This window comes from Oncorhynchus nerka, linkage group LG10, assembly GCF_034236695.1.
Source record: "Oncorhynchus nerka isolate Pitt River linkage group LG10, Oner_Uvic_2.0, whole genome shotgun sequence".
NCBI classification, from domain to species: Eukaryota; Metazoa; Chordata; class Actinopteri; order Salmoniformes; family Salmonidae; genus Oncorhynchus; species Oncorhynchus nerka.
The window spans coordinates 86,086,168-86,099,253 of record NC_088405.1 but is presented as its reverse complement, the minus strand read 5'-3'; the positions used below and the strand labels follow the sequence as shown (position 1 = coordinate 86,099,253).

Genomic DNA, 13,086 nt, shown 5'->3' with positions numbered 1-13,086 from the left:
GCCGGACCTGTATGTAAATATATTCAAATTTATATCACCACGCCAACACAGTCGGACTGAACATTTCAGTGGCCCAAGGAGGCTCACTGAGATTTAGTAGACAAAGTGATGATTGAAAAATTAAATGAAAAGGACTGAATTGGGGCATTAATAAAAGACACTGTTTATTGTGGTTCACATTTTCCATTTTTAAAAATGTCACAATGATACGGTGTAATAATTTAAGCAGTCTGTAAATGCAAATGTAGTGGACAGAAAACAAAGTTCTCATTGGGTTGTGCTGTCAGTATGTGATTATGCATGTCATTTTTTTTAAACAAAAAATCATAATGCTAAACAAAACAAGAAATTAGAGCCTTTAACGCTACATACCCACAGTATATTCACATATCCACCTCCTTTTATCTGCATAGGTACTGAAGAGTCAAGACTCAACTCCATGTTAAAAGCCAGAATGGATACCACAGTAGGGTGTGTGTGTGTGTGTGTGTGAGTGAGAGAGAGAGAGAGAGAGAGATCAATAAAATGTTCAGGCACTATAGGTAGAGTGTACACCTCCAGTCTGAGATCAGTGGTGAGAGGTTCGGTTCAGTCCACTTCTGTCAGGCCACATGGCCTCCTAAACTCTTGACCTCGCTCATGGATCCATTTGTTGGACACTGGCAACAGAGAGAAATATAAAATGTCAGTGCCAATCTCAATTCTCTCCAATGTGCCAGACTAAGGGTTCTCCAATGTGCCAGACTAAAACCTACTACTAACGGAACGACTCAAAGCTTAAAGTTTTATTGTCACGTGCACGATTACAGTGAAATTCCTTTCTTGCAAACTCTTTTCCCAACAATGCAGTAATCAATATATAGTACTATAAAGTAAAGTAGAACAAACACACATGATAAACAGATACAAGAACAGAGCTAGCTAACCAAGCAAACCAGATGACAGGTTTCAATACAACCTCACCAGATCAAATTAATGCTAGCTCATGTTAGCTAGCAGACTTGTTTCAACTTTGATTTGCAAGCTAATGTTAGCTAACGTTAGCTAGCTATCATTCGAGGACTGACTGTTCTCATAAAAGTGTATTGTGCAGTGCAAAAATAAATGAAGGATCCAATTATGGTGGTAATTCGTGTCATGTCTGACTACTGCAGTACTGCTTGTCATTGTGATAGCTAACAGTCAGCAACAAGCCCAGACAACCTGGCTAAACGTGCTGTCAGCATCCAGCGGTGATTAGCTGGCAGTTGCTTAGTAAAACTGGGCTGTGAAACTGGGCCTCAACCCAGCTCGAAACACAAGGAAGACTGACTAGGAAGTAGTCAAAGAAACACATCAAATGACTGACACCAACAAACATAGATGAGATTAGAGAGGCTGCTTGTGTGTTAAGATTAAACTCTCCATCTGACTCACCCCATTTACTTCCTACTAACACAGGACAGGCAGCGTGTCTGGTCCTGTAGTCTCCCTCTCCACTCCTAAAGAGGTTGTACCAGAAGACTGCAGTTCCCTGTGGACACACATTGAGAAGACATACCCTGTTCAGTACATGTAAGTCACCACTGCATCAACGTAATGGCTCACTATAAGATAGTGGCTAACATTGTACCAAGGCTAACATTGTATGATGGCTACGGCTAGGAGATTTCTCTGACCGTGTGACCTGACCAATAGTTTTTCCTGGCCCCTAGTGCTGAGGGCTGTGCTTGACAGCAGTCACATTGTTTCTATCTCACCTTTTTGGGATAGATAGCTGCTCCAAAGTCTGGGAACACAGTGGCTCCTCCAGCTTCAACATCACTCATCTGTCAGGGAAAAGACTGCCTTGTGAGCTGGCTTCACTAATACACTGAAGTACTCCACCTAATACCATTTACTGTAGCCTACTTCTCTAAGGGATGTGTTCTGTATTTACATAAAAAAATGTAATGTAGCAGGCGTAATCATACAAATTATAGTTTCCAAGTTGTAAAAATATATCTGTAGCAATTCTAAAGTTTACTGAAGATCTGAAGGGTTTTGAACGTCTTGAAGTCTTGAAACTATGACAACCGACATCCAAAAGCGCTGTAGTTCTGCAAAGCATGGCATTCTACCTCTATTTACACACTCACATCATATTTACAGTATTAGCATGGGCCAATAAATGAGATAGCATGTTATGGTGTACTGTAGGGCTGGGGAGGGCAATTCCAGTCCTTGTGGGCCTGATTGGGTACAACACGGAAATTAACTGACAGACTCCAACGGTCAATTTCCAGTGTTTGACAAACTTTTTTCCCACCACCATCTACTGTAGCAATGTTAGTGGCCGTGTCCAAATACCCATACTTGCATCCTAAATAGTAGGCCGTTTGGATATGTGAAAAAATGAAGTTTAATAGTATGCAGTATTTTGAAAATCGAGCATACAGTGTACTATAAATGCCCGAATATCGTACTCATTTCGGCTTTGACAACAGCTGATCAATTATATAAATCAACGAATAGTGGGAAACAACACAATCGCAGATGATGCATTCTCAGAGCTTTTAAACCAAATACTAAACCATCTTTTGATTTCTGAATCTGTCAGCACCAGGGACTTGGGATGTGGTTGCGTTATAGATGTCATGTTAATCCGGCCTTTTGATAAGGAACATACAGTATGGATTGTTTGAGTTTTGTAGGCTAGGGTACCTATTTAATGATTTAATTTATGGATCAAGCCTTAGCAGTCATTTTGATCTCCCTCCCAATTATCAGTGCTTTAGTTTATTATGTTGTTGTCCAGTGGTTGTGAATTTGCGATGCACCGGACTGTCTACGTTTTTCTGTGCAATAGCCAATTTTATTTGAACATTTGTGTCACGGCCGTCAAAGGAAGTGGACCAAAGCGCAGCGTTGTGAGCGTACATATTCCTTTTATTTAGGTGACGCCAACAAAAACAATAAACAATACAAAACAACCGTGATGCTTAAGGGCTATAGTGCCACAAACAAAGTTAACTACCCACAATCACAGGTGGGAAAAAGGGCTGCCTAAGTATGGTTCCCAATCAGAGACAACGATAGACAGCTGTTCCTGATTGAGAACCATACCCGGCCAAAACAAAGAAATACAAAAACATAGAAAATAGAACATAGAATGCCCACCCAAATCACACCCTGACCAAACCACAATAGAGACATAAAAAGCTCTCTTAGGTCAGGGCGTGACAATTTGGAAAGTTTTGGTGTGTGTACTAGGCAATTTGATAAAATGTATATATGTTACAGCACTTTGGTTTCACTAATACATATGTTGAAATGGAACCAAGTTTCTGTCTTCAGTCCTTTTTAAATAGGATAGATGGGCTGTATATGGACTACTGTGGTAAATTGGCCCTACCCTGACTACAGCCCTCACCTTATCACCAACCACCATCCCCTGTCTAATCCCCCTCCAGCAGAGGCAGGACTCATTCACCATCTTTAAATACCCACACTTGTCACTAATCAGTGTGGGAGACCTAACCGTTTCAGTTTGCAAGTGTTTTGTTACAAGACACCTTTTCTCTTGTAACCTTTTCCTTTGAGTATTTTGGATGTATATGAACAAGTCATTTTGTTATTATTTCTTAATTTATACTATAATTTGATTTAGAACATTTACTGTTTGACATATTCATTTCCTTTAAGCATTTACTCATATTTAAACCTATTGTGTACGTTTCTTCACCGTAATATTCATTTAATATGTTATTTAGATTCATTGAGTATATTTGTTTATCTTGTTCATGTGAAATCACTACCATGTATGTTTTTGTTACCTAGCTAACTGTCCTTGTTAACCATCCCATTCTTACATACTCAACCTTATCCATCTTCATGATCTTCAACAATTCAACTGAAATAATAAACCGGACAACAGCCCTTTGAACATCAAACTACGCCGCAATAACCACACTGTAAATGAGCTACAGGCATTTTTTTTCTTTTTTGACTCTTAGAACTGTTAAGGCTCCATGGATAGATGAGAAATTGAAAAACTGTATGGTTGAAATAGATGGGGCAAAAAGAGTGGCTAAATGGCTGCACATCTGACTAGCTGACTTAATGCAAATTGAGAAGTTATGTGACTAATCATTAACATGTATTGATCACATTTTTACTAATGCTGCAGATATATGCTTTAAAGCGGTATCCAAATCCATAGGATGTAGTGATCACAATATAATAGCGATATCTAGGAAAAACAAAGTTCCAAAGGCTGGACCTAATATAGTGTATAAGATGTCATACAAGAAGTTTTGTAGTGATTCATATGTTGATGATGTAAAGAATATTTGTTGGTCTGTGGTGTGTAATGAGGAGCAACCAGACGCTGCACTTGACGCATTTATGAAACTACTTATTCCAGTTACTTATAAGCACGCACCCATTAAGAAAATTATTGTAAAACTGTTACATCCCCTTGGATTGATGAGGAATTGAAAAATTGTATGGTTGAGAAGGATGAGGCAAAAGGTATGGCAATTAAGTCTGGCAGCCCAACTGATTAGCAAACATACTGCAAATTAAGAAATCATGTGACTAAACTAAATTAAAATAAACTACACTATGAAACAAATATAAATTATATAAAGAATGATAGTAAAAAGGCTAGGGGCAACTTAAATGAAATTTTGGGGAAAAAGGCAACTCGGCTCCTTCATTTATTGAATCAGGTGGCTCATTCATCACAACGCCCACTGATATTGCAAACTACTTTAATGACTTTTTCATTGGCAAGATAAACAAACTTAGGGATGACATGCCAGCAACAAACGCTGACACTACACATCCATGTATATTGGACCAAATTATGAAAGACAAGAATTGTACTTTTGAATTCCGTAAAGTCAGAGTGGAAGAGGTGAAAATAATATTGTTGTCTATCAACCAAACACCAGGGTCTGACAATCTAGATGGAAAATTACTGCGGATAATAGCAGACGATATTTGCTTCTCCTATTTGCCACATCTTCAATTTAAGCCTAATAGAGAGCCCTCGGGCCTGGAGGGAAGCTAAAGTCATTCCGCTACCCAAGAAAAGTAAAGCCCGCTTTACTGGCTCAAATAGCCAACCAATCAGCCTGTTACCAACCCTTAGTAAAATTCTGGGAAAAAATTGTGTTTGACCAGATACAATGTTATTTCACAGTAAACAAATTGACAACAGAATTCCAGTATGCTTATAGGGAAGGACATTCAACAAGCACAGCACTTACACAAATGACTGATGATTGGCTGAGAGAAATTGATGATAAAACGATTGTGAGGGCTGTCTTGTTAGACTTCAGTGCAGCTTTTGACATTTTTGATCATAGTCTACTCTTGGAAAAATGTATGTGTTATGGCTTTACACCCCCTGCTATAATGTGGCTAAAGAGTTACTTGTCTAACAGAACACAGAGGGTGTTCTTTAATGGAAGCCTATCAAACATAATCCAGTTAGAATCAGGAATAGCTGTTTAGGCCCCTTGCTTTTGTCAATTTTTACTAACGACATGCCACTGAATTTGAGTAAAGCCAGAGTTTCCATGTATGTGGATGGCTCAATACTATACACGTCAGCTACGACAGCGACTGAAATGACTGCAACACTCAACAAAGAGCTGCAGTTAGTTTCAGAGTGGGTGGCAAGGAATAAGTTAGCCCAAATATTTCTAAAACTAAAAGCATTGTATTTGGAACAAAACACTCACTAAACCCTAAACCTCAACTAAATCTTGCAATAAATATTGTGGAAATTGAGCAAGCTCAGATGACTAAACTGCTTGGCGTAACACTAGATTGTAAACTGTCATGGTCAAAACATATTGATGCAGTAGTAGCTAAGATGGGGAGAAGTCTGTCTATAATAAAGTGATGTTCTGCCTTCTTAACAACACTATCAACAAGGCAGGTCCTACAGGCCCTAGTTTTGTCACTACTGTTCAGTCGTGTGGTCAGGTGCCACAAAAAAGGACTTAGAAAAAATTGCAATTGGCTCAGAACAAAACAGCACGGCTGGACCTTGGATGTCCACAGAGAACTAATATTAATTATATACATGTCAATCTCTTCTGGCTGAGTGGAGGAGAGATTGACTTCATCACTACTTTTATTTAAGAGAGGTATTGACATGTTGAATGCACTGAGCTGTCTATCTAAACTACTGGCACACAGCTCTGACACCCATGCATACCCCACAAGACATGGCACAAGAGGTCTCTTCACAGTCCCCAATTCCAGAACAGACTGTGGGAGGCACACAGTACTACATAGAGCCATGACTACATGGAACTCTATTCCACATCAAGTAACTGACGCAAACAGTAAAATTAGATTTAAAGAACAGATTAAAAAAACACCTTATGGAATAGCGGTGACTGTGAAGCAACACAAACATTGGCACAGACACATGCACACACACACATACGATAACATACGCACTGTACATACACATGGATTTAGTAATGTAGATATGTGGTGGTGGTGGTGGAGTAGGGGCCTGAGGGCACACAGTGTGTTGTGAAATCTGTGAATGTATTGTAATGTTTTAAAACTGTATAAACTGCCTTAATTTTGCTGGACCCCAGGAAGAGTAGCTGCTGCTTTGGCTAATGGGGATCCATAATAAATACAAATACAAACTCAATAACAAAAAAGAAGAATCTGTATTATTAAGCCAATATCAATGATATTAAAAATGATGGAAAACTTGAAATGAAATGAAGGGGAGAAAGACAAATTCAACTACATCTTTTATCGAATCAGATGGTTTATTTATCACAAAACCATTTGATGTTGCCAATTATTTTAATGATCACTTAATTGGCAAAGTGGGCAAACTTAGGCAGGAAATGCAAACAGTGAGCCATCATATTCATGCATAAAACACTAATGATGAGTTTGAATTTTGTAAAGTTAGTGTGGAAAAGGTGGAAAGATGATTGTTAATGATCAATAATGACAAACCTCCTGGCATTTACAATTTAGATGGAAAGCTACTGAGGATGGTAGCTGACTCTATAGCCACTTCCATCTTTCATATCTTTAAGGAAAGAGGAAAGGCCTGTAGGGAAGCCAAAGTAATTCCGCTACCCAAGAGTGGTAAAGCGGCCTTTACTGGTTCTAACAGCAGACCTTTAAGTTTGCTGCCAGCTCTTAGCAAACTGTTGGGAAGAATTGTGTTTGACCAAATACAGATTTTCAGAATGCATATAGAGAAGGGCACTCAACATGTACTGTACTTACACAAATTACTGATGATTGTTTGAAAGAAATTGATAATAAGAAGATTATGAGAGCTGTACTGTTAGATTTCAGTGCAGCCTTTGATATTATTGACCATAACCTATTGTTGAAAAAAAATTATGTGTTATGGCTTTTCAACCGCTACCATATTGTGGATTCAGAGCTATCTATCTAGTAGAACTCAAAGGGTTTTCTTTAATGGAAGCTTCTCTAATGCCAAACATGTCAAGTGTGGTGTACCACAGGGCAGATCTCTAGGCCCTGTACTCTTTTCTATTTTTACTAATGATCTGCCACTGGCATTAAACAAAACATGTGTGTCCATGTATGCTGATGATTCAACCACATACGCATCAGTAACCACAGCTAATCAAGTCACTGAAACCCGTAACAAAGAGTTGCAGTCTGTTTTGGAATGGGTGGCCAGTAATAAACTGGTCCTGAAAATCTCTAAAACTAAGAGCATTGCATTTGGTACAAATCATTCCCTAAGTTCTAGACCTCAGCTGAATCTGGTAATGAATGTTGTGGCTGTTGATCAAGTTGAGGATACTAAATTACTTGGCGTTACCTTAGATTGTAAACTGTCATAGTAAAAACATATAGATTCAATGGTTGTAAATATGGGGAGAGGTCTGTCCGTAATAAAGAGATGCTCTGCTTTTTTAACACCACATTCCAAAAAGCCCTGCTGTCCTTTTGTCTTATCTTCATTATTGTCCAGTCGTGTGGTCGAGTGCTGCAAGGAAAGACCTAGTTAAGCTGCAGCTGGCCCAGAACAGAGCTGCACGTCTTGCTCTTCATTGTAATCAGAGGGCTGATATAAATACTATACATGTCAGTCTTTCTTGGCTAAGAGTTGAGGAGAGATTGACTGCATCACTTCATCTTTTTATTAGAAACATTGTTGAAAATCCCAAATTGTTTGCATAGTCAACTTACACACAGCTCTGACACACACACTTACCCCACCAGACATGCCACCAGGGGTCTTTTCACAGTCCTCAAATCCAGGACAAATTCAAGAAAGTGTACAGTATTATATAGAGCCCTTATTGTATGGAACTCTGTTCCATCTCATATTTCTCAAAAAACAGATAAATTAACACCTCTTGGCACAATGCCTCTCCCTTATTTGACCTAGATAGTTTGTGTATGTATTGGTATTGATATGTATGCTACATGTGTCTTTAAAAAAAACAATGTTTAATTGATGTAGTTCTGTCCTTGAGCTGTTCTTGTCTATTAATGTTCTTTATTATGTCATGTTTCATGTTTTGTGTGGACGCCAGGAAGAGTAGCTGCTGCTTTTTGGGACATCATCTCTGTGTTTTAATGGACACCACCATGATAGCCCTAACTCAAACCAGCAGTTATAGCAAGATCAAGTATGTTGACCACCACAACTCCGATCAGTTTCTATACTACGGTATAGTTGGCTGTGATAGTCTGGCTATGATGTGATAGTCTGGCTATAAACAGCCTGAGTAGGCCTATAACTCCATTCCTATTATTTTCAGAGTTTAGAGAAAATAACTATTATCAGGCTGGTTAATGCGATGCATGTCAGTTAAATTTGAAAAAAATACACCCACACTCAGTTCCGCCCCACCTACTCAGCCTGTCAGGAGTCGCTACTGCATTGCGGCCGTGGCATGCTGTATACTTTTTACTAACCGGTACGTGATAAATAGTATGCGATGACGAGTACATAGTATGCAGTTTAAGTATCTAGCACACTAGTATGTGTATTCGGACACGGCCAGTGATTTTATGAGTATGCGGTAACATTGATTGACATTCCATGTTTCTCAACCATTTGGCAATCAATTGAAGTCCAATATTGAAATGGAGGTCATGGATCTGCGAAAAACAATTATGCAAAACAGAGAGCCACAAAGAAGAATCTAATGGCTCTATTCAATCTCTTAAGGTAATTGCTGATTGAGCCGACATATGCAGCATTCAACGTGAATGCAGACTCCGCTAAAGCGGGAACATTGCCTTTAAATTTCAATCACGCTGTAATGTTGAATAGAGCCCTAAATCATTAGCTGCTACTGTAAGTTGACAGCAGCAACTGGATTCCCATACTTACGTAATTTAAAAAAGTAGCCACACGATTTCCAGTGCCTAATGTTTTGAAAGCATCAGGTTCCTCTTTCTATGAAGTAAAACACAAGTTGAATACACACAGGGACATGTACTTACGTAGTTCAGGAAGGTAGCAAGTCTATTTCCATCGACCATGATGTCCTGAGGACGCTGCAACAAATGTTTATAACTTTTAACCCAGACTAAAATGTCTCTAGGATCCCGCCATTAAAGAAATCCTTTGTGACCAAATTGATTGTTAATATTTGTTTGACTTAATTTAGTTATTGAAAATCATTGGGATAAATTGACTAATTTCACAAAAATATGAGCAACAATTGCAACAAAACTTTTGGTGTGTGCACATGTATTTGTTTACACATGTATTTGTCTAAACTTAAATTGAGATTTTTCACTTCAAAGTAAAAAATGACCTGGACTAAATGTTACAAAATTCAAATGAATTTGGTTGGAGGTAAGGATTCTTGTTTATGATGTCGTTTATTTCACCTGTGGTAGGTTGCAGTTGCCTACAGGGTAAAAAAAAACAGAACATTCTGCTCCGTTGCACTCCATTGTAAAATGCAAGGCTGCCAATATATCTGTACATACTGTTCCTAACTATTCTTACTCTACTAGGAATATGGCCTCTGAGTTATTCTCCTTCTAGGAATATGCCCTTGGGGTTATGGACGTGGTTGAACTGTCATCTAGGTCTCCTTTGGCAATCTGCCATTTAAGAATTCAGGGCCCCTTTGGATACACACCACTCTATCTGTGCCACAAATGACACTGTATTCCCTTTACTCGATAGTGCACTACTTAAGGAGTAGGTTGCCATTTGGGAAGCAGACTCTAGCAGTCGGTGAGAGCCAGAATCCTCCTAATTTTACAGGTCCACATTGACCTTTGACACTGTCTTGCATGTTGACAGCTAAATGTGCAGCTCTAATTTATTTTTAGGTCAACATATATTGTCATTGTAATGGAGAAAAACAACATAAGCAAGTGGCGTGTGGCTACACGTGTGAAAGCGTACTTCTCTATAGATCACAGCAGGATAAACGACTACATGACTGTTGCATCCCTTCCCAGATGCAACAGAGAGCACACTTTAGTCCCCGTCTAGAGGTTACCCTTACCCTGGAGAAATCAAAATGTGGCTCGTATTGTCCTCCGACCCCATAGTTAGCAATCTGTTTAGTGAGACAAAGAGTAGAAGCTAAGTTATTGGACAACCTCTGGGCCTCATTTTTCAGAAGTTAACTGATCGGATTTCTTGAATCAGATAGGATTAAAGTCGTAGAAATATAATTAACAGAATGGGCGTCCCCATTCAAGTCAATGATACGCCTGTTCTATTCATTCTATTTCTATGCATTTAATCAAATCCGATTGCCGAAATCCGATCAGATAACTTTTGAAGCCTGAAGTTTACAACGACTCACACAAAACCAGATGACTACTAAATGATCAGCTAAGTTTCACAAAGTGAAGAGTGGTATTCTAACATGATGCCCAATGTTGATATGAGTGTAACAGGTAAACTACAGTATACCCCTGTCTAACACGACTATATGTATAGTTATCTATGTCTACCAGGTAGGCTCATCGCGCAGGAAGTAGGGGTGCTGAGGGGATTGCAGCACCATCTGATAAATTGAAATTAACGCCCCAGCCCCCTCCCACGGCCATGGGTAGACTGTATGTATTATGTATGTGATCGGTACCTGGAGTAGTTCGGCAGTCTGCGTTGTCAGACCTGTGATGTCCTCTATCCTTTGGTTGACGCGTTCAATAACAGGGTCCTCTTCCCCCTCCAGCCACGCACTGAAGGACAAGACATCCACTGACTCAACCCAACAACATGACTCATTCACCCAGAGATGAGTCATGACTAAACATGATCTACATAATGACTCACCTTTTGGATACCCTGTAGTTTGCTGTGGTCAGAATGCCTGTTATGGGGTCTCTAACAGTAGCTCTCGCAAGCTATACAAAGACATATAGAGTATAAATTAATATTGACACCATAGTGTGTTTCTGAGACATTCTCTCTCTTATGATAAGATGTTTCAATACTACCACTGAGACATACGGTATAGTATTCCATCTACTAACAGAGACAATCTAAGGTTATAGTGGAACTGGAACTGGCCCAGTTTGCTGCTCCTCTCACCCTGGGCTTGGCCAGCTCCTTGATCTTCTCTATCTCCTGGTCTGACAGAGCGTTGAGGTAGCGGACGATGTGTGGGCTGTCCCACTCATCCTCCTCCTTCATGGGCTGGAGCAGCAGACGAGGGTTCCTGTTCCCGTCATGGTAGCGGCAGTACAGCCGGCTGCGCCTCTCAGTGGTCTGGATGGGGTGGAGGGTGGAATGGGTTGTGTGAGTTAAAGTGGAATTCACATCTCCTCTCCAAAACCCTGTTAAGTTACCTCACATCTCCTCTCCAGTGCTTAATTTGTAAATTGGGAGGTGCCGGAACGAAAATGGAGCTGAGTTGGGTGTGACCTGAGGGGTTCTGAGGTACCGGAACACCAGAAAAGAAAAGAAAAACTTTATAATAAAACATTGCATGCATATCATCGCTCTTGCGTGTTGGCGTAGAGTGGAGGCACTTTCAGAAGCTGCACACACACGGGGGGGGGCCCTAGAGTCTGAGAAAAACTGGGCCATTTATGAATGCATTTCATGCAATTCTACAAATTTTAGATAATTGGAAACTTTAGCTGAATCTTTTTTAATACATCACATATGATCGAAATGAGGGTACTTTCACACTGACAAACTGAGAATCAGAGATCAATAAAAACATCCTTGTCTTGAATCCATCTGTAGCCTAGACCTAGGTGTGTGGAGACACACATAATGTACAATATGAGGAGGAAATTATAGTCCTAAAAAAGCTCTCCAGTTTCACTGACTCACCGAATGATGCGTAGCTCACTCACCGGCGATGGCCGATGCGCTCGTCCTAAAAGCTTATATCGCTCTTGTTTAACTTTCTAAAACAATTCTCTTCACTCAATAGGCCTATTTGGAAGTTGATAACTATTTGGCAGCCTACAGTCAGATTAGTCATCTCTTTTCAGCAGGAACTATTTGCTTTCCAACTTGTGTTTTTCCCGCGATTGTATTCTAAATATTGCGAAAGGCTTGTTTTGGCGGCTGTATGCTGTTCACTGACAGATGTGCATTCCTGACTGTAGGCATGCCTTGTGATTGGGCTACACACAATCCACAGATAGGCAATAAAACATTTATTTTTTATTTTTTACAAGCTATTGTTGATCCTCTGTGGCTAAATTATAGGTCTGCTCCTGGTGCAGTATTCTGAATTATTTAATTTATTTCTGAACAGACAGCAGTAATTCTATAACTTTGGCAAATGTATTTCAATGTATCAGGGGTGCTGAAGCACCTCCAGCCAGTGGTGTAAAGTACTTAAGTAAAAATACTTTAAAGTATGACTTAAGTAGTTTTTTGGGGTATCTGTACTTTACTTTATTATTTCCCTTCTTTACCAATTTTACATCACTACAATCCTAAAGAGAACAATGTACTTTTTACTCCATACATTTTCCCTGACACGCAAAAGTATTTTTTACATTTGAATGCTTAGCAGGACAGGAAAATGGTCCAATTCACACACTTATCAAGCGAACATCCCTGGTCTTTCCTATTGCTTCTGATCTGGTGGACTCACTAAACACACATGCTATGTTTGTAAATTATGTTGAAGT

The 13,086-nt window shown here is 39.5% G+C and overlaps 1 protein-coding gene across 3 annotated transcripts in view; it reads right to left on the bottom strand.

Annotated features, from left to right (window-relative positions):
- Positions 1–139: 139 nt before the first annotated feature.
- Positions 140–13,086, bottom strand: part of LOC115136198 (prolyl 4-hydroxylase subunit alpha-2-like) — a 33,784-nt gene continuing 20,837 nt past the window's right edge. Inside the window, exons 8-15 of one of the 3 annotated variants that reach the window (XM_029671749.2) lie at positions 11,522–11,698; positions 11,264–11,334; positions 11,070–11,169; positions 10,482–10,535; positions 9,457–9,510; positions 1,740–1,808; positions 1,417–1,513; positions 140–659 (exon numbers count right to left, since the gene is read on the bottom strand). In XM_029671749.2, coding sequence (XP_029527609.1) covers positions 589–659; positions 1,417–1,513; positions 1,740–1,808; positions 9,457–9,510; positions 10,482–10,535; positions 11,070–11,169; positions 11,264–11,334; positions 11,522–11,698 — 693 coding nt within the window. In that variant the 3' untranslated portion in view covers positions 140–588. Of the gene's footprint in view, positions 660–1,416; positions 1,514–1,739; positions 1,809–9,343; positions 9,410–9,456; positions 9,511–10,481; positions 10,536–11,069; positions 11,170–11,263; positions 11,335–11,521; positions 11,699–13,086 lie in introns of all 3 variants that reach the window. The other 2 variants (XM_029671748.2, XM_029671750.2) reach the window with 2 other exon arrangements.